This window comes from Pseudochaenichthys georgianus, chromosome 23 (assembly GCF_902827115.2).
Source record: "Pseudochaenichthys georgianus chromosome 23, fPseGeo1.2, whole genome shotgun sequence".
In the NCBI taxonomy this organism is placed as follows: domain Eukaryota; kingdom Metazoa; phylum Chordata; class Actinopteri; order Perciformes; family Channichthyidae; genus Pseudochaenichthys; species Pseudochaenichthys georgianus.
This window is the reverse complement of record NC_047525.1, coordinates 77,314-99,525: the sequence shown is the minus strand read 5'-3', so window position 1 is coordinate 99,525 and position 22,212 is coordinate 77,314. Positions and strand designations below refer to the sequence as shown.

Sequence of the window (22,212 nt, the reverse complement as noted above, 5' to 3'; positions counted from 1 at the left end):
CAGAGAACTCCAGAGATAGAGAAAATAATCCAGAATCTCATCTTCTCTGACTGCTCTGTTGACCAACTGACTCTCTGCTGTGACAGCATCAGCAGGGCAGAAGTGCTCAGCTCATGACCCACAGCAAGGCTCACTTACTAAGACATGCAGCACAACTCTCTTTAACTCAGACAATGGAAGACAAGGGGTTCTTTGATTAAGTCTAAATGAAAACAAACAGTATCACATTACCATTATAGCTATTGACCAGATGTTGACAGATAATGTTTGTATTCATTAGTGTGACATTGTGAAAGTGTTTGGTGGTGATTTATTGGAGGCAGTTTTTTCTCATGACTTTAGCACTAGAGACAGAGTCTAGCACAGTGTTGGCTGGTAAGGCCACTTAACTGGGTGGTCTACAAATAGGGGTCAGGCCTCCTGTATGTAAATACCTTTGAGGCACATTTGTAATATCTGTTACATAACAGCAAACTGACTTTAAATGGTAAGGAAGGGTCAATCCACATCCTGTCCTATGCTTTAGATAAAGTCACCATGTTTAAACATTTTAACTATTCAACAACTGGAAGATCTCACAGAGAAACTTCTTCTTTTGGCCAGTGTGAGCAGAAGGGAAACCTTGTATAAGCATCACTTATTCATGGGACCGCAGAATCTCGGCTGTGATCTACGCATGCATGTTAATGTTCTGTTTATCTGTTAGTCTGACTCGGCATTTATGAAGGGACAGGCTGTAATCTGAGTGCAGTGCCCCGTGTAGATGATCCGCTAGCTGCTAACACAGCTGGGTTAGCCTACTCTATACTCCCACTCTATTCCCTGAACGAGAGGGGGGCACAGCAGTCTGATGTTGCTTAGAATCACTGAAACATTCCCTTTTAATCATCCCTTCTCTTACAAGTAGGCTAAGAATGTAGAAAAATAGTTCCTTATTTTGCATAATCATATGTTAGCAGAGCGGTCTTTCATGCTGAGTATAAGTTCTCTTCTCATTGTTCCAGTGAGCTAGCCATGCTGATGTGTCTGAGGAAATGGTTCCCATGTTCTTTAGTGACAGCTTTCTAAAGAGAAATATGTTAATTCAACAACCAAAAGCTGTCCTCTTTAATAACCCCTCTTTGTCTGCTGATGATGCTTGACTAATGTACTATTATATTAGCCATGATGGAGAGCTGTGGTAAAACTGCTCAGCAGAGCTCTAAGACCTGATGGAGACCGACCCGTGTGGACGAGGTGGAGCTGAGGGTGGTGCTGGGGGCGTGGGTGGGCGGGCTGCCAGGGAAGGTGCTGTAGTCGGACCCCCCCGTGTAGTTGGAGGCCTCGCTCATGGTGCTCGTGGGTCGCTCCTTCTGGTCACTGCCCTGATCTGAGGACGCCTTAGCAGCCGGCCTGCCACAGGGCGAGAGACATGGAGACAGAGAGAGAGAGAGGGTCAGTCACACATTGGACCTCCAGATTATAAAAGAACACCATGCAGCACGTCTAGTTAGAGCTCAGAGGGGGGCTGTGTGCTGGCATGTTCAATGGGGCAAATGACAGCAATACATTTCAAACAGACTTAGAAAACCACAGTGATATTAACGCACACACTGATCCACACTGATCCACACTGATCCACACTGATACACCTGCCAACAGAGGTATTACTAATCAATATTCAGCCAAGTGACACATTTAGGCAGCAGGGAGGTGTAGTAATAGCTATCTAACTTTAGCTGAAAAACTGAGCTTGTGTGTGTGTGTGTATATGTGTGTGGTGTGTGTGTGTGTGTGTGTGTGTGTGTGTGTGTGTGTGTGTGTGTGTGTGTGTGTGTTAGGGGTGTTGAAAATAATCGTTTCTACGATGCATTGCGATGCGGACGTGGACGATTCGGTATCGATGCAGTGACGGAAGATAATCGGTTACAGAGTAGTAACGTTGCTTCCTGATTTTCCGGACGCGGCTTTACTATAACGTTTTTTCTGTCACTTTAATATCAAATCGATCGGTGACACAGAGATCAGGGAACAGACGTGACAGCGGCACAGCAACACCGGAGCAGTCTGCTTTATCCACCAACACAAGAACACCAGTCCAGAACCAACAGCAGAAGGACCCGCTCCGAATCACTCGTGTCGCTGTGGCTCAGAGACACAGACAGGGATTTATGTTTTTCAAAAATAATTGCGTTACAATCATGTCAGGTTTTTGGTGGATTTAATTAAGTCTTGGATTGCAAAGTATGAATGTCCTCTAGCAATTTTCAGACGATATATACGTGTGTAAAGTTTGTGAAGGCAGGAGGAAAAAAGCTTCCGCGATCACCGTCTCCTCTCCGTTCCTCCAAGCCCCGCCCCCTCCCTGAAAATAATGAGTGACAGGCTGATAGTGACCCGATAGAAACTTTATTATTCACTTAATCACTGAGATATAATGAAGCTAACTTAGTCTCATACATGCATGGGATTTATGTAACAGTGAGACAGAGAATGTGAGCGAGCACCCACCTGCACTATTTTTGTTTTTATAATGCTGTTGTAAATACTCCTGTTGTCTGCTGTGTTCAGACTCAAGTCCTGTGTGTGATGCCACATTCAGGACATTCAGTGTCCTTTCTTTAACAGTAGACCATAGCTAGAAGCTGCAGCTAGACTGCAGAAGCATTAGCTTTTTGTTTTTGAGGATGGAACAACTTCACACACAGATATAGGGAGGCTAGACCTATACAATTCATTTATTTTGGTTTATAAATTAATGTCGAGACATTTATGTTATTGATTTCTGAAGCACTTTCTAAATAATAAAAAGAGAGTTCATATGTATTTACTGCATGTATGCATTGATGAAAAATAAGCCATGTGCAGTAATATAGAAAATTGAGGATGCAACGCATTGGTATGAATCGTGATGCACCGGGATATCGAATCGAATCGTGAGACCAGTGAAGATGCACAGCCCTAGTGTGTGTGTGTGTGTGTGTGTGTGTGTGTGTGTGTGTGTGTGTGTGTGTGTGTGTGTGTGTGTGTGTGTGGTGTGTGTGAGTTCTTCCAGCAGTCAGATAAAGATATCCATCTCCATTAACAAATACTGTTTTCTCAATATTAAATTCCCAGGGTCCAGAACGATTTTACAAATCTCTCAACTCAGTTCGGTTCTTCTCTTGAGTGAGATGACAAATGTAAAACAGACACTACTATAACTCTATATTCACGACAGATTATACATTTGAAAGCAGGTTGTATACTGTATCTGGCAGAATGCGCTGCACCACAATTCAGCTAGCCAGCTTCCAACATCCTCTTACTGTTTGCATTCCTCCTCCTCCTGCGAGCATCTATCCATCATAAAGTACAATTTGTGACCACTGGTGCATAGTTACCATACTGTACTAAAGTATAGTCATTTCATTAGAGGTGCAGAGCCAGATGGAGCATCATTGTCATGCCAACCATGTGCATTATGAAATGCATTGGCAGACCCTCTCCACTCTGACAGCTCTGATCCTCTCCTCTGCTGTACTTCAGCCAACTCAGCAGCTTGTAGTCCCGTGAAGCTATTGGTATGATGAACAATTTAAAACAGTAAGCACACACTTTCATTCTGAGGGTTTCAAAGATTCAATGGCATATTTGGACTAAAAGATGTTCTTTGCAGTGCTGGATATCAGAGCACTTAAAGAGCATGTGACACGAGTTTCCCCCATCATCCAAACCTACACATCCTCACTCCCAGGTCGGCCTATGTTGACGTTATGTCAAGTCCCCTGTGTCGGCTTTTTCCAACGCAAGGGGGGGGGCCTTAGAGTCAATTTTCAACGCAAGGGGGGGGCCCTTAGCGTCCATTTTCAGCTTTCTGGGATGTCCATATGCTTCTATGGATGCTCATGGAAGCACGACATTCATTTGTGTCGACTGCCCTTAAAGGCAATGTGAGCGTCCATTCTCATTGGATAACGGAGAATTGTACACCCGGAAGTAAGTATTCCCCTTACTGTCGATTGATCTCAGTGATATCTGCACTACTCATCGACTAAAAAACACCAGATTATCCTCGTTAATTACACAACATTGATTGGTTTAAATTGTGTGCAATGCTTTTGTATTTTTCCCCTTCGATTCGGAGAAACAAATCTTTTTTCGGAGTAAAGGATGGCAGAAGACACTACACTACCCAGAATCCCCAGCTATCGTTTGGACTATACCATGTGCCCTGTTTGACATCATGTGATCTTCAAATTTCTCCCTGCAGAAAAAAAAAACATGGCCGAACTTCGTTTTATTCTCGGTGTAAAATGCCTATTTTAAAGTTACTTTGTCCAATAAAATGCGTTTTGATGTCATTTGATGCGAGAAATATGAGTTGTTATTTCAGATTATGTGTGCAGTGGATGTACATGATCTTTAGTTTGCTAGTTATTACGAAGATTACTTCAGGAAATTGCGTCCATAACGTTTTCATTGTTACCAAGGTGGTTGCTAGGGACGCTGCTATCGATATTATTTCTGTTATGTTGTGTAACTGTTTAATGGTGTTATCTTTATTGCTAACCCCTTCCCCGTCAATGTATAGTGTTGGTCCACAGCGCAAACATATTAGTTAACAAAATCCGCATCTAAAGATACGTTATTTCCCCCTGTGCAATTCCAGTCTCACATCTCAGACCACATCGTCATTAACAAATACCGGAAACAGACCGAAAACACTTTAAAAAAATAAAATAATACTTTATTCCGAGTGTGCTTGCTTTTCTCTTTGAAAGTCATCACATAACGGCATTGTAATACACGGTTCGGCTGCATTACATATTACATATCTGCCGTAGTTCTGTATTTATAGAGCCCTGATGAGAAGACAAACATGAGGAACTGAAAACGTGACGTGGATCATAAATATATCAGCCATTAAACAACATCTTACATTTCTTTTCACACAATGCGTCTCCTTGCAGTATCAACACTAATTCGGCTCACTTTTATATTTGATCCAATTGGTAGATAGGCTGTATTTACACCATAAAGGTGCACAGCTGATATAAAGGGACACCTAGTGGTTAAAGCATGTTATTGAATTTCATTATTTTCATTATTAGATATTAATAGGATCCCTATAAAGTATGTTCATTACTCGTTATTCTCTACTAATAGTTAATTAAAGACTGTATATAATGACTATTTTGCACATCCCTTTCAAGATTTCAAGATGTTCTAAGGTTTATTGACATATCATATAGGCCTACACAACTGTGGTGTAGTTCTGCACTGAATGAAAAACTTGGGTCGCAGGTTCCTCAATAGTGCATTACAAGACATCTATCAATATTTGTGCATACCTCCAGCAATGTTAACTATGTTGAAGCACTTATTTTAACTGATATTATACATAATGTATTATACTCTTATAAGATGTATGTAGATATTTCATCTCCGGCCTTGTCAGGTATTGAACAATCAATAAATAAAGAACACAGAATTGTTAAATATTGTGTGATTATACTAAATGATTTACAAATAAACACCACTGCATATTTAACTGTTACACATGCTGATGTAACGCAAATGTTCCAACTTGGGATCAATAAAGTATATCTTATCTTATCTGATCGATGGCTACTGCCATATTTGCAAAATGTGCCTCTGAACCTTGACAAGTGCATGTTTCAGGCTCATCAATGGACAACAGGAGGGGTCACAGACATAAGACCAGCTGTTAAATAAAGCTCTTCTGACCTTAGCTGGCATGTGGGTATATATATTAATACTGGGCACAAGCAATTTTCACCCATTTATTAATTATATGTTTTAAATGTGAGTGTTTCCTGTCCCCTAAACCTCCAGGGATGTACACAGTTTAATACTGGCAACTTCTTATTATGGGAAATATGAAAACGTCTTTTAAAACTAAACTCCCAGTAGAGACGTGCCATAGAGAACATGTTGCGAAACAGAATAGCCAGCATGTGTAGTTCTGGGGACGGGGTGGGGGAGGGGGGACGCGGTGGACCCGTTCAAATCCAGTTTTGGACAGTCTGCCGTGGTTCCATCCCATTTCAAGTGCTGTTCGAGGCTCGGTAACCCTCGGAGCACACTCTCCAATCACAGAGCTTGAGGACTATCACGGGGTTTGTCAAACAGAGCACATGGTGTAGTCCAAACGATAGCTGGGGATTCTGGGTAGTGTAGTGTCTTCTGCCATCCTTTACTCCGAAAAAAGATTTGTTTCTCCGAATCGAAGGGGAAAAATACAAAAGCATTGCACACAATTTAAACCAATCAATGTTGTGTAATTAACGAGGATAATCTGGTGTTTTTTAGTCGATGAGTAGTGCAGATATCACTGTAAAATCAATCGACAGTAAGAGGAATACTTACTTCCGGGTGTACAATTCTCCGTTATCCAATGAGAATGGACGCTCACATTGCCTTTAAGGGCAGTCGACACAAACGAATGCCGTGCTTCCATGAGCGTCCATAGAAGCATATGGACATCCCGGAAAGCTGAAAATGGACGCTAAGGCCCCCCCCCCTTGCGTTGGAAAAAGCCGACACAGGGGACTTGACATAACGTCAACATAGGCCGACCTGGGAGTGAGGATGTGTTGTCCAAAGTCCAAACCCATCAATTTGAGTAAATATTGTCCCCTTGAAAACCGTTACTGAACTGATTTTGGATATTTGTACTTTGATAACCATTAATCCTTCAATGTTGACCATTTTCTGGATCTTCTCGCGGATTCTTCAAGTCCCGCCAAATGATGGGTGACGTCATTGCGGGCACAGCGCTCCAGCTGCACCGTCCAGGATCCCAGCATCTGCATGTAAACCTTTATATATATACAGTCAGATGTAACCGCACGACGGCGCACACAGCAGCAAGCTCAGACAGCGATGACAGGTTAATGTTGAACGTGTCTGAGAGCTCATATGAGGCTGAAGGATCGGTTTATGTTGTATCTGTTAGAAGTTTAGGAATGAGGTGCGTCAATATGGGCGATCATATGGTCATGTAGCCAGTGGTGGACTGGGACTAAAAATCATCCCGGGACTCTCGACCGGCCCACTTCGGTACCGCTAGTAAATTGTCAACAGGGGGAGTGGGGGATGTGCTAGTGACTTATCCGACCGGCCCTCTTCGGTACCGGCCGGTACCGCCACTGCACCCAGCCCAGCCCACGTAAACTGTCAACGGGGGGAGCCTCGCTGCGGGGAAACGGTGGACCTAGTGTCCCGATCGGAGTGGGAATAATAATAATAATAATAATCCGTGCATTTTATCCATTAATTTCCCCAACATTGTGGTAAAAAAACCACACGTTTAATCCATGTTGGTGTACTACAACTACAAAAAGCATCGGTTTGTTTTCTCATCAGACCGGCACAAACAAACGATTTTTAAATCATCATTCTCACGATCATGTAATGTATCATGTGTTCGCCGAATTGACATGAAAGCACTAATAAATGTAGTTTCATCCACTTGAGTTTATAACCACAAATATAATCGATTTGTTTTTATATCACATCCGACGGGAGGAAATTCAGCAGCTCTCACTCCCGATTTTTAATCCTAATGTAATCATCATCTTCACCACGATCATTTATGTTTATGTCGCCGAATTGACATGAAAGCACTGACACATATGAATATACTGTAGTCAACTTCATTACAACGTTATTAACGTGCCTAAACTCAGTAATTCACCATTTCTACGCATGACAACACACTTTGTCCGTGTTTGGCTCTCTCGCCGCACAGTGAAGCGTTCCCGCATTGACGTCACTTCCGGCTTCCCCCAAAACTTCAAAATGAGTCGAAGGAATTTCCCCGCGATGTTCGAAATTATTGATATTTAACGGAACGGTATCGCTTTTTCTTTTTTAAACTGACGGTTCGAGATGACTAGTAGCCCAATATTTCATTGCACAACAGTTGTTGGAAGGCTGTCACAGGCTCTTTAAAGGTGGGGTATGTAATTCACTTCAGAAACACTTGTTGTTATATTCCATGGAATGCTCTTAACTTCCCGATAGCAATGAATATCTGAAGTGCTTTGACAAAAAATCCATAAAAAATGTCATCTGTGGAAGCCGTAGTGCTGTAAAAAACACGACCAATCATCTGAGCCGGCCCGGCTAAAGTAACTGGATGGTCTACCTGCCTGTCAGCCTTCCATCTGGGCACAAACGTATCTCGTGCCCTCATTGGTCATGTGCGCGTTCGTGTGTGTTGGAGGAGGGGCTCTGTGAGGAAGAGGCAGATTTCTTCCGGTTGTTAATTTTCAAATTCTAGCGCACTCGAGCTGGTTTCTCCAAAATTACCTACCCCACCTTTAATGCCATTTATTTAAATATACTGGATACTCACACACTTCACTAAGGCAAAAGCACTAAAGACAAGCTAACTCGTTAAAAGTAGAACTTAGCTCTTAAAGGGGGTTACATTCAAATGATTTATATTAGGTAAGGGAGCTGCAGTATTGAATGGAAGTTATGGTTTATTAGACCTTTCATTAATGAATAATAGTCATTTAAAGACATGTGGCAGTTGCTACAGCAGGTGTGCTGCTCTGATTAGATTCTCTTTTGAAGGACAGGAGACAGGAGAGAACATGTCTCATAACTGAAGAGGACATTTTGAAGGACAAACATGAAGCCTGCCGCTGCACTATGTAGTAAAAAGGAACGGCCTAAAAATGACCGATCAGTTGAATGACTTTCTGAGGAAAGAATAGAGATATGATGTGCGACACCGAGCTGGAAGCTCCAGCAGCTGATCCAGCAGTGTTTGGAGCTCCTTATCTCTGCTGTTTGTTCAAACCTCTGAATCCTGGAATCCTTCCTGACTGAAACAGTAGCGCTCAAGAATTCAGAGTCAGAAATCATTCATAACCTCCACCATTATATTGTAGAATGCATCTGAATCATGGAGCAAACACACCAAGTATTCGTCACTAATGGAAACGGCGGTGGCGAATGTCTGCGTTCTCTGAGTGCCGTCTGGTTAAGAAATATCTTTCAGCTGGGATGGCAACATGCACATTCACCTATCGTGTGTGTGTGTGTGTGTGTGTGTGTGTGTGTGTGTGTGTGTGTGTGTGTGTGTGTGTGTGTGTGTGTGTGTGTGTGTGTGTGTGTGTGTGTGTGTGTGTGCTAGCAAAGGCATTTAGCCTTTAGAAAACAGTGAGCCTTTGTGGCCAGGGGCGGATGTTCTGAAATGTCACCACTCTGTGTCTCTGTCCGGGTCCAGTGGATTGTCAGCTGATTGACTGTGAATGACAGAGGAGGCTTTCACTCGCCTCCAGAAACAAGAGTCCTCCATCCAAAGCAGGGTGACGTACACACACTGAACAGTCACACCCCGATCACACAGCCAGTCTCTCTTTCCTCTGTCTTTCCTTTCAGACTGTTCCCGGCTACAACATATACTAGTTTAGAAACAGACACACAATAAGCCCTCATCCAGGGACTCTATGTATCTTATGACGGCGTTGTCAGCTCATGATATGGGACGTGTGGAACTCCAGCTGTTGTAGAAATGTATCATTAAATCTAATTTAATCATAAGTATTACTGTAACTTCATTCTCTGGTTTTTTCCCACGGTTTAAATTCACATGTAGCCTCTAATTCTCCCTTCCTTAGAACAGACAAAGGGCTATCTCGACAACCATTGGTTTGTAATGAACATGCACGTATCCACCGTCTGGCCAAATGTTTTCCTGTAACGTATATTGCATAGCTGTATGCACGTTTCAACCATCTGTACGTCCGCTTGCTGAGGACCTTCCTCCTCCCTCCTTCTGTAGTGTATACAGTGTTGGTATCTTGGTACTATCTACTGGTGCAAGACTCTGTCCTTCCAGCTGAAACACATTCACTCATTAAATGCTTTATGACTTGTTTGACTTGATTAAATAACAAAAGTTTGCTTTAAACTTCTATTGTTTGTTAATTTCTTGCCAAACAGGTTGTTTCTGTTTTTGTGTGGAATTGACTCCACGCCAGCTTCTGACCAGAGCTTTGCATTGAAAACTCAATTTAGCACCAAGTATTCTTATCTTTTAAGAACCTACATTTGGAACCAAACCGTTGATCACATTTTGTTTTATTGTTCCTTGGTCTGATTTGTACCAACTGTGTTTCTGCGTACTGCTGCTTTCAGCTTTTAGCTTCAACGTATTGTCTTCCATCTAATACACCTTGTTGTTCAGATCGAGGGGCCAGGACCCCATGCTCATAATATACAGCCCCGTTATGCTCCAACGCTCCACAGTCAGATCACATGATAACACTTCAGCCAACATCCTTCACAAAGGAACAGTGTGAGCTGAGGTAAAGTCTAATCCCAGCTGTCACACAGGTAGGTCTGTTCAGAAGAGAAACTCAAAGAAACAAAACACAAACACTAGCAGTGGATCACATGACAACAGAGATGATCTGCACTGAGCGCAGTTACAGTATGGTATCTAACAGACACTGCTGCAGAAACCGACTAACTTCACCTTCAGTTCTCAGGTTCAGGCTGCACTGTTAGGAAAAGAATGATGCTTTGATATCTGATATTAACATCTCTGCAGGAAGTGTTCACCTCAATGAGGTTTTTTAGTTTTTTCTCATACTGATATTCTGAACAATCTGTGCTGTTGTATTTGCTGTAAAGCAGGGGTCTCAAACTCAAGGCCCGGGGGCCAAATCCGGCCCGCGACTTCATTTTATGTGGCCAGCAAGAGCTTGCAAATAATATAATACGTTTATAATACGTATAATAATATGCCCATAAACTACATGTCCCACAATGCATCTCGTTTTTGACATGTGCACTGAAGAGACTTGCAATTATTTTCCCTGGAGTTCTGCTTTCAGACGTAGTTAATTACTAAGTTATTATCCTATCCGATAATAATCCAATTCAGAGGCAATAATGTAATATAATACATTATTTTATATATATATTATATATTTATATAGTTACAACCGGCCCTTTGAGTGCAACCTTTATGCGAATGTGGCCCGCGATGAAATTGAGTTTGACACCCCTGCTGTAAAGTGTCTCTTCTGTAGGCTAATTTTATTATATGTACAGCACTTTGGCTCCACCAAAAATCGTTTATAAATGTGCTATATAAATACAACTTGATTTGATTTGAACTTGAATGACATTAGCCTCGCAGTCGAGAAATCTAAAGGTGAAGTCATTGGACTTTATGTTGAATCAAAACTCTAAAAGCGTGCAGCACAGTGCATGGGAGGATAGCATATCACTGCAGTAGTGACAGGGCACATGGAAGCACATTTAAACACAAGCCACAAGATAACAGGCAGAACCCTTACTCAGATGTGATCAAATAAAACAAACTAAGAACATTCAAAAAGCTCAATCTTTTACATCTATCAAATAAGTAACACCTGTGATGTGAAATAGATAACTGACAGCAGTACTAAGGGACTCTGGGAACATCTTACGATATGTTTCTCAGTATGACATTGTCTTGTTTTAGTGTTATGAATCATCAAGGAGTCTCTGTTCACGTGAGACATGTAAAGCTTCAGCAGTAGGAGACACATCCTGTCGCTGAGAGGGGGACACCTGTCTGACACTGCAGACAGGTTGTTTGGATGGCAACACAAAACCTTAGTTTACTATTCAATCACACACAGGGTTCATATCCAGAGGTTCACATCAATCATACAGAATACCAGTTGTGCATTAGCACTCTGCAAGCAATTCACACTGAGTCTGAAATCAAGTGAGTCTGAGCGGAGCAGGGACAGGAGAGGACGCTCAGACTTGGACTGAAGATGAATGGAGCTGGAAACAAAGCTGCGAGAGGCAATCCGGACACCTCGGATCAATGTGTTAGTCCTTCTCATTTTCTAAAGGTCTCACCAAATTACAATTGACTGAAGTTATCAGCCTGGTTCTTTGCCTTGTAACAGAGTCGCATGAGAAGGTCAATATCACGCCTGTGTCTGCTACAGAAGTAGAAGTGTATCTAGATTAACACAAAGACTGGAAGCATGACATACTTGCTCTTTTGGTTGCTATGTACAATAATGGCACAATCTAGTGGACCAGCAGACAGAACGGAATGTTCCCATTATGGTTAGCAGCTAGTAGTAGTACTTCAAGCTGAACATACTGTATGTTACTATATGATAACGTCAATACAGATGAGTTACAGCAGGGGTGTCAAACTCAATTTCATCACGGGCCACATCAGTATTATGGTTGCACTCAAAGGGCCGGTTGTAACTTTAAGACCAAAAATACATATATAAATATTGAATATATATAAAATAATGTATTATATTACATTATTGCCTCTGCATTGGATTATTATTATAACTTCATAATTAACTACGTCTGAAAGCAAGTCTAGGGCAAATAATTGCAAGTCTCTTTAGTAAGAATGTCACATTTTGAAAAAAAAGTAATTTTTTTAGAAAAAGGCACATTTTAAGAAAAAAGGCATATTTTGACAAAAAAAGTCAAATTCTGAGAAAAAAATCTAATTTGAGATGCATTGTGGGACATGTCGTTTATGGGCAACGTGCTTCTGTAAAGTAGCATGTAACCGTATAATAAACATATTATATTCTTTGCAAGCTCTTGTGGGGACACATAAAATGAAGTCGCGGGCCGGATTTGGCCCCCGGGCCTTGAGTTTGACACCCCTGAGTCAGAGGTTAGAGTGTCTCTCCCATATGCTTCCTGATTCAAAGTTGTTCTTTGGAGATGGGACAGTTACCTGGCTGCACCTCAGCTAAACCCTAGTTTAGAAAACACCTCAGATGTGTTTCCATGTGGCTAACGTGGCTCCCTGCTCCCCCCCCCCATCACCTCTCCCATGATTGGATTGACCAAACGGGGTACCCACAAACATTACACATGTACATAAATCAGTGAGTAATATTGTAAATAAACACACCTGGCTCCATGAGACTGCTCCAATACTGATTCAAGATTTATGACCTAGCTTAGTTTTTACTTTTGGTGTTATTTTTGTTTTACTTGCTTGTAAAGCGCTTTGAGCACCAGGAAAAGCGCTATATAAATGTAATGTATTATTATTATTATGACAGGGTGTCCTCCAGCTCAGGATAGACCTTCATCCATTTACAAGAGAACGCAGGAGCGATATGGAGGAAGCATCATTGGTGCATTGAACCTCATTATTCTCTTTAGGTGACTTGGACAAGTACGTTTATGAGTTTGGCATTTTCTTAATCACATTTGCTTACCCCCCCCTTAATAGTTGTAGTTGGGTCAAGATGGTTAAAGTAGTGTCTACAGCTTTATGAGTTGTTGCCGTGTCAACTACATCAGCAGCAGGAGACTAGGGAGTGAACGATAAACCTAAAGACCGGTCAATCGTCTGTATTCTTTTTAAAACTCTGTGGTGTGTTATTTCATGTTGACACTGGTCTCCTCGTGTGACTGGTCCCTGAACACAGCGACACACTATGCATGCACCCCCTCAGGGTTAGTCACTGACACTAGCACACTTATAATAAAGCAGGAAGCCAATAGGGAAGCATTCGGTCGGTGGGGTCGGGGTTACCTGCTGAGAGCCTCTATGGGCGTGTCAGGGTGGACAAGCTTCCCATCATTTGTGCTAGAAACAGAACAAAGGAGGGAAAGAGAATGAAAAACATAACATTGTGAATTTGAAACAAAAAATGAAAACATTAAGAAGGAAAAACAATGATAAAGAGTGAAGGCGAAGTCAGTAATAACTACAACAAATTGTACCAGAAGTTGTTGCAATACAACTATAACAGTCATTTTGAGACAATGTTATTCAACTATATAATAAATAAAGAAATCTACCCTCGTGGGGGCGCGCTCATGTGATTGGCTTATTATTGAGGAGACATCTGATTGGCTATAGATAGAAACAATTACAAATACGAATCGGCTGACCGTCAGGGGAGTCTCAAAAAACCCACACACGAATGCACAGCGATCCGTGCACAGGAAGCGGTTTGTGTTTGCAGGTGCAGAGGATTTAAACGGAAAACAAATATTTGAGGATCAAAAATACACATGAAAAACTTTTTTCTGTATTTGGATTGTATTTACGTGTATATGAAACGGAACACATTTGTGTGTGCATTGAAAAACACAAGTGTGGATTCGGAGATATAAGTGTGAATCCTTTTGTGTGCATGTGTGTATTATGAGACTGTTCTGAGCCCATACGTGTCGATGGGGATCATGTCCATGTTCTGTTCGCTGAGTGAACACCATCATTATGTCAGCATCCCGAGAGGAGAGGACCGTAGAGGTGTGTGTGCAGGTGGAGTGTGTCCATTTGAAGACAGGCTGGGTTTCTGGTCAAACCCTAAACCTCTTGTCCAAAACACCAACCAAGCAGTCCCTCCCGCGTGATTATGAATTTAAAGCCCTACTTTTATCCATCAGCGTTCCGAAACAGCTTTGCTCATTCAGAGCCTCCCATTAGCCATGTCCCTGGTTCTCTTCTTATCCCCCCCTCTCTCAGATGTTCTAACGTCTGTCTGTTTGAATTTTCTTTTGTTATTCTGAGCTCTTATCTTTCTGTTATTTGTACAACCCGACTCTGGAGACATGTGAGCGGAATGTGTTAACAATTAAGAGAGGAGACGGACTGAGGAAGCAGGAAGAGACAAAGACAATGACTAATTGTCAGAGCCGAGGCACACGAGTGTCTTTGAAAACTCCTCCAATAAACTTGTTAAGAAGTGGGGAGCAGGGGGATATTAACGAAACATAAGGGAGATGAACTCTGATGAACAAGATATTAGTGAGTTAACATATAGCACACACCACGGAGAAAAGGAACATGGTAAGTTCCATGCATGTAATAGTCATGCAACATGTGCCAGCTGGGCGGAGCCAGGGGAAACTTTCATAAGCAGCATCACACACCTCCTGTCTGCTCAACACGATTACAAATGCAAACCACACACACACACACACACACACACACACACACACACACACACACACACACACACACACACACACACACACACACACACACACACACACACACACACACACACACACACACACACACACACACACACACACACACACACACACACACAGTTTATTATGACCCTGAGAGAAGGCGTGGGATCAGAAGTGGGACTGAGAACGGATTGGACCATTCTGTGTCATAAACACTGAGGACTGGGTGGGAGGGACAGACTGAGGACTGTGGTGTCTCCGCTCCACTGTGGGCGTCCCTCCTGCTGCACATTGACGCTCTGTTCCTCACAGCTGCGTGGCCGCTTCTGAATATTACTATTATAAAGAGCTTTAAGACGGCGATGATGCAGGATCCTCCAAAGCACCACAGTTAAAGCCATATCTGAACACTGGACTGCCTCGAGCCGACTGACGCTTATCATACATGTGTTACATCATTGCAAGAAGGAAAAACCAGCATCAGAAATGTATTCAGTCTCAAATAACAGCTAAGGGCTATTGTTTATGACCAACGGCTGTTCAACACAAACACTCACTTAGTATGTACAGTTGCTTTACAGAGAGTCCTGCTGCATGCTGTGTAGCAGTGTGTGCTCACAGAGTGTTCACACAGTGCCACAACAACCAGCTGTAGCTCTGGAGAACCTGCCGTACGGCCCGTCCACACTACAGCTTCGACAGCTTCCACAACGGCTTCCAGCACGTCTGTCCATTCACTTTGAATGGGGTGACGTCACGTTGCCTGGCTTTTCGCCAAACTGAATTGTGGGTAGCAGAGCGGTCCGTCTCCGCCGGAGACGCCGGAGTAGCCAGCGCCAGCCAATCAAATCCTGTTTCTGAAAATCTGACAGCTGAAGCCGTAGCCAATCAAACCGCGTCTAAGCTGGGAGAGATATCCCGCCGTTCATTTCTATATTTCAAAAAAAGTCGGAGGAGAAACTAACTATCGCCGTAGCAATCACCCGGTTTTGTATGACCAGACCCTCTTCACCTCCCGGGATACAAACCGGAGGAGCCAGCATGGAGGGAGGTGGCAGAGACAGTGGGGAAACGGGTAGGTTTTCGCCTGTTTGGGGAGTTTATATATTTATATATATATTGCTCCCATAAAATCCCCGGGGTTTTTTGCTTTGTATGTCGGGGGCGGGAGATTCATGTGATTGGTTGTTGGTCGTGTTGCTCGAATAAAATCCCCAAGCTTCAGACACGCCCAGCTCCAAGCTTCTTTTGAAGCTGTAGTGTGGACGCTCCGTTACAGTCTGACTTCTGGTCTGAGAGGCAGCCAATTCTTTCAATAACAGAAGCTGAGGTGAGAGAAGTACTCAGATCTTGCACTGTAGTAAAAGTAGAAGGACTCAGATCTTGTACTTGAGTAAAAGTAGAAGTACTCAGATCTTGCACTGTAGTAAAAGTAGAAGTACTCAGATCTTGTACTGTAGTAAAAGTAGAAGGACTCAGATCTTGTACTTGAGTAAAAGTAGAAGTACTCAGATCTTGTACTTGAGTTAAAGTAGAAGTACCAGAGTGTAGGAATAGGAATACTCTGTTAGTAAAAGTCCTCATTCAAAATGTTCCTCAAGTAAAAGTAGAAAAGTATTCTCATCAAATTATAGTGAAAGTAGCGACAGTAAAAGTAGTCGTTGTGCAGATTGGTCCATTTCAGAATAATATATATGATATGTTTTATAATTATTGATCATGAAAGTGTTCTCAAAGCTGGTGAAGGTGCAGCTAGTCTGAATGACTTTGTAGACTGCAGGGTAGCTGGTGAAGGTGCAGCTAGTCTGAAGTACTTTGTAGACTGCAGGGTAGCTGGTGGATTTACTCCAGGTGGAACTAAAGTCTGATTCAACACTTGATTATATTTCACATCATTCATCCACATCTGAGAAGTAACTAAAGCTATTAAATACATGTAGTGGAGTAGAAGTACACAGCATAACATTGAAATACTCAAGTAAAGTACAGCTGTCTCAAAATGGTGCTTACTTACTTTACACCTCTGCACAGCACAGGAAACAAACTGAACTGAATGAGATGCTGCTCATATTCAGAGTTCATATCCAAACAACTTGTGTCTTCAGTCCGCAGTGTGATAAAGGCAGCATTCACCCAACAGAGGTCAGATGAAGGACTCCATCTGAAAGTGTTTCAGTGACCTTTCCAATCAGTACCCAGATTTTACAGTACATGTCACTCGTTAGACGCTTTTATCCAACGCGACTTACATACTCAATACCGTGGACCATCCCCACAGGAGCACTTTGGGGTGACTGCAGTGGGGTTTGAACCTGTGCCCCCCTGATCCCAACACCAACGTACTAGTCCACAGCCTCCCTAGCTCAGAGTGACACAATGCTGCAGGTGAGTCTGAGAGCAGAGAGACTTACTGTTCGTTCACCACAAAGATGCAGTTGTCCTGGGAGGGGGCTCCGGACACCGGGTGCTTGCAGGTCACCTTTCTCTCATTGTGGCTGCAGGGAGAGAGAGAGCAGAGCGTCAGACAGAGGCAGCGTGAAGGCGCCACCACGACACCCACATCCACCAGAGCATAGCAGTACCACATCAGCGCCACCACGACACCCACGTCCACCAGAGCATAGCAGTACCACATCAGCGCCACCACGACACCCACGTCCACCAGAGCATAGCAGTACCACATCAGCGCCACCACGACACCCACGTCCACCAGAGCATAGCAGTACCACATCAGCGCCACCACGACACCCACGTCCACCAGAGCATAGCAGTACCACATCAGCGCCACCACGACACCCACGTCCACCAGAGCATAGCAGTACCACATCAGCGCCACCACGACACCCACGTCCACCAGAGCATAGCAGTACCACATCAGCGCCACCACGACACCCACGTCCACCAGAGCATAGCAGTACCACATCAGCGCCACCACGACACCCACGTCCACCAGAGCATAGCAGTACCACATCAGGGCCACCACGACACCCACGTCCACCAGAGCATAGCAGTACCACATCAGGGCCACCACGACACCCACATCCACCAGAGCATAGCAGTACCACATCAGCGCCACCACGACACCCACGTCCACCAGAGCATAGCAGTACCACATCAGGGCCACCACGACACCCACGTCCACCAGAGCATAGCAGTACCACATCAGGGCCACCACGACACCCACGTCCACCAGAGCATAGCAGTACCACATCAGCGCCACCACGACACCCACGTCCACCAGAGCATAGCAGTACCACATCAGGGCCACCACGACACCCACGTCCACCAGAGCATAGCAGTACCACATCAGCGCCACCACGACACCCACATCCACCAGAGCATAGCAGTACCACATCAGCGCCACCACGACACCCACATCCACCAGAGCATAGCAGTACCACATCAGGGCCACCACGACACCCACGTCCACCAGAGCATAGCAGTACCACATCAGCGCCACCACGACACCCACGTCCACCAGAGCATAGCAGTACCACATCAGCGCCACCACGACACCCACGTCCACCAGAGCATAGCAGTACCACATCAGGGCCACCACGACACCCACATCCACCAGAGCATAGCAGTACCACATCAGCGCCACCACGACACCCACATCCACCAGAGCATAGCAGTACCACATCAGCGCCACAACACACACACTATTCAAACCACACACCTGCAGCGGGGGGTGGTGCTAAACTTCAGCATGATGTCCTGATTGGCTCTAAAGAGGAAGGTAGCTGACGAGCATCACACACAGACTCCGCAGCGTGTGGTGTCTGTGTGTGCTCAGCACTGAGGAGACCCTCCCCCCCTCTGCCTCACTGCCACTTCCTGCCTCCCCCGTCCCTCCTCTTCCTCTTGTCATGTTCTTTCATTCATTCACATCTGAGATCTTAAGTAGGACATTAAAGTGCCATTTTAATGAATTCATATCATATCATTAATCAATATTCAATTCTTTATTTAGTGGATGGCGTTATTTGAATGAAACACAGTTACACTGTCGGTACACCCCCTCGTTTCTCCGTCTGTTCTTCTCCCACACTTTTCTCTCATCACTCGTCTCTATCAATCTTTTTCTTTTTCTCTTCCTCAGTTTTCATTCCTCCTTTATACTTAATACATTTTCTTGCTTTCTTACTTCCTACGTTTTAATGTTCTGCTTAATCTCCCACTCTTTCTCCCCCCCCCCCCCCCCCCCCCCGCTGCTTCTCTCTCAGTCATATGCTGCATCACAAGAAGCCTGCTGACTCCTCCACCCCCCTTTCAAATAAAGGAGTGTGTTATCAACCCTAAAAGCACGATGATGACGATGAAGGTGGGAGAATCAACTGTCAAAAACACACACGGGAGGACTTGTGGAACACGTGTTAAACACTTTCAAACATGGCCTATTGCCAATTATTATAAACTCAAGTGATCTACAGTCAGCCACACATCTGACAGCACAGAACTTCAAACTAATTAAATGTCTTTCTAGGAGCCATATCTCCAGGTATTTTACATCATCCATAGACTTGCTGCCATTTTCAGAAAAGAATGGATCTGATTAGCAACACGGGGAGTTAGAAGAGACCAAGCCTCTCACCCTGGCATGCCAGCTCTCTATCACCACCTGTGCACAGTCTTACACTTCAATTATATCTATCACACATATTGTGATCAGCCAAACAAACAGCGGAGTAAAGTGAGAACCCCTAAATAAACCCAGTGTGGTCTGTGTGTGTGTGTGTGGGGGGGGGGGGGTTACATGTTTTTCACCCACATCTGGAGAGGCCAGATGTGCAGGAGGGAGGAAGGGGGGGATTCTTGTACTACTTAAGTTCCCTGCATCTGGAGGAAAGCCACGGCAGAGTCCAGCTGGCATGATCAGAGTTTAACACACACACACACACACACACACACACACACACACACACACACACACACACACACACACACACACACACACACACACACACACACACACACACACACACACACACACACACACACACACACACACACACACAGACCCGTCCGCTCTTACCCTGCACAGCTCTAGAAAGCTCCGATGAGACACCTGCAGCCTTCATGAAAGACACACACTGTCACCATTAGACGGTCCCTTGCATGGCTTTCCCTCACCCCCCATTGGAAGAAATAAACACCAAAGAAACTGCAAGCTGTCAATCATTTGTCATAAAAAAAACACCAATGTCACATTTTAAATGTTTACATAATAGTTGTTTATTTAAAAGGGAGACACGCTCCCTTTCTATTTTTGATTGATAGCAGATGACAGGCTGTCAAGCCAGAGCCTGGAGATGTTTAATTCAATGGCTGTGTATTCTAAGCAGTCATTTGGCAAACTAGAGAGGATACAGCAGTCTGCTGTGGAACCATGTCCACCCTGAGAAGAGGCCACGAACGCATACACAGCACTTTCATGGTTTGCAGCAGTGCGCCGTGAGGTGAGGGTCATCGAGTCCTGGTTGCATTCTGATCTCTGTCCTCATAATGCTGCTGAGGGCTGACACTCAAAGGTCTCAGGTTCAGTCTGCAGCCCCTCAGCAGGGGGCCATGCTTCCTATTGCTCTGTAGCATTGTACCCAGGGGGCAAAACCCACTTTTTTAGGAAATCAGACATGGAATGTTATAAAAGGTTATCCACCAGAAATGATATCTAGGACCTTCAAGGATCACAACCTGGGTGGACAACCCGGTCAACTAGCTACTGGAAAGCTACAGTGAGGGTCCAAACAATGCAACCCCTATATGAAAAAAAGTCAAATATTCTGGCTCGATCAGATGCCATCATTCTCTTTCTGATTGAATATCTCTGTGACAGTTCATAGTAAAGACAAACTGAGCCAACCTATTGAAAGAGCAGAAAATAAGCTTTCAGGTGATGCCTTGGTTAAGCCTGTTCTCAATAAGGCCACTAGATGGCGCTGTGCCTTTTTTGTCTCTCCAAAGCGAAATCCATTTCAAGCAATGCACTTGTTGTCCTCTGGATTGTTTGCGGTGTTCAAAATGGGTAAATATACTTAAAAGATTATTTCTATATAACATATTGAAGGGTTTACATTAATATACACAAGGTTTGCTGCCGATGCTAAGTTGAATTGATTCAATGTTTACAGATTTTTCAGTTTACAGTCTGGAAAGCTAAAGGCAGCAAAATTCAAAATGGCCACCACTTTCTTTGCAAAACCCTTTAATTGAAGGTTGTATGTGTTTTATAAGCCAGGGCTCGACATTAAGGGCTGCCCGATGGCTCAGGGCCATCTAAGCACTACTTATGAGACAAGGCAAACTGAGTTAAACTTATCTGGAAGTTGACATTAAGTTCAACTTAATGTCAAATCAATACCCTTTTATTATTTGTGCAAATTAATGTATCCTATTTTGATCAGGTTTACATTAATATACACAAGGTTTGCTGCCGATGCTAAGTTGAATTGATTCAATGTTTACAGATTTTCCAGCAAGTGAGAGGATTTTAAGCTAGCTAACTAGCTAGATAGCCATTGAGGCTGTTCTGGAGGCACAGACCTTTAAGTTGTTGTGAGGGTAATACAATGGAGAAGAGAACATAAGAGATACAGGGAGGCTAGAGGATATGGAGAGGATGGAGGTGAGAAACAAGCTGTAAATTAGGAAGGCCAAGACGGAGAGTAAACAGAGAGAACAGAGAGCCAATCACAGCAGCTGCTGCTCGGGCTCCAAGCTCATCTCATTGGAAAGATGTCATGATGTAAAACATCTGTACTGGTAGCAGTACAGTATGTGATGAGCAGGACATTTTACAGAGGTCAACTACAGTGTGGTGGACACCGGATCCTAATGACCTCACACATTGACCCACACACTGTATCTGCAGTATGCTAACATCAGTAAGTACAATGGTGACGGTGTATTGGTGTAACCATGCTGGGTGTATGATTGTGACTCAGCAGCGATTGTATCCATTGTCTGTCAGGCAGATACAAAAATGATTCACATGATGCAACAACTTTAATCATGTTGTAAAACAGACACACAAACACACACTATTGAACAATAGTACAATAGTGCTCATTAGTCCTCAGTGTGGACAAACGGGCTTCTCTTTAAATGCCATGTGAAAAAGCCACCCTGTGGTCAGTGTGTGGGTCTGTGTGTGTGTGTGTGTGTGTGTGTGTGTGTGTCTCCCTGCAGACAGGCTGCCATTCACCATCCCTCCCTCTGGCCGGGACACTAACCTTTCACCTTTCACAGCCTGTCCTCCTCCAAAAAACGACCAAATAG

The 22,212-nt window shown here is 43.7% G+C and overlaps 1 protein-coding gene across 1 annotated transcript in view; it reads right to left on the bottom strand.

Moving 5' to 3' along the window:
* Positions 1 to 22,212, bottom strand: part of LOC117439164 (pleckstrin homology domain-containing family A member 5-like) — a 101,496-nt gene that overhangs the window by 56,017 nt on the left and 23,267 nt on the right. The window contains 3 exon segments of the mRNA XM_071201841.1: positions 1,224 to 1,392; positions 13,541 to 13,594; positions 17,346 to 17,429. Coding sequence (XP_071057942.1) covers positions 1,224 to 1,392; positions 13,541 to 13,594; positions 17,346 to 17,429 — 307 coding nt within the window.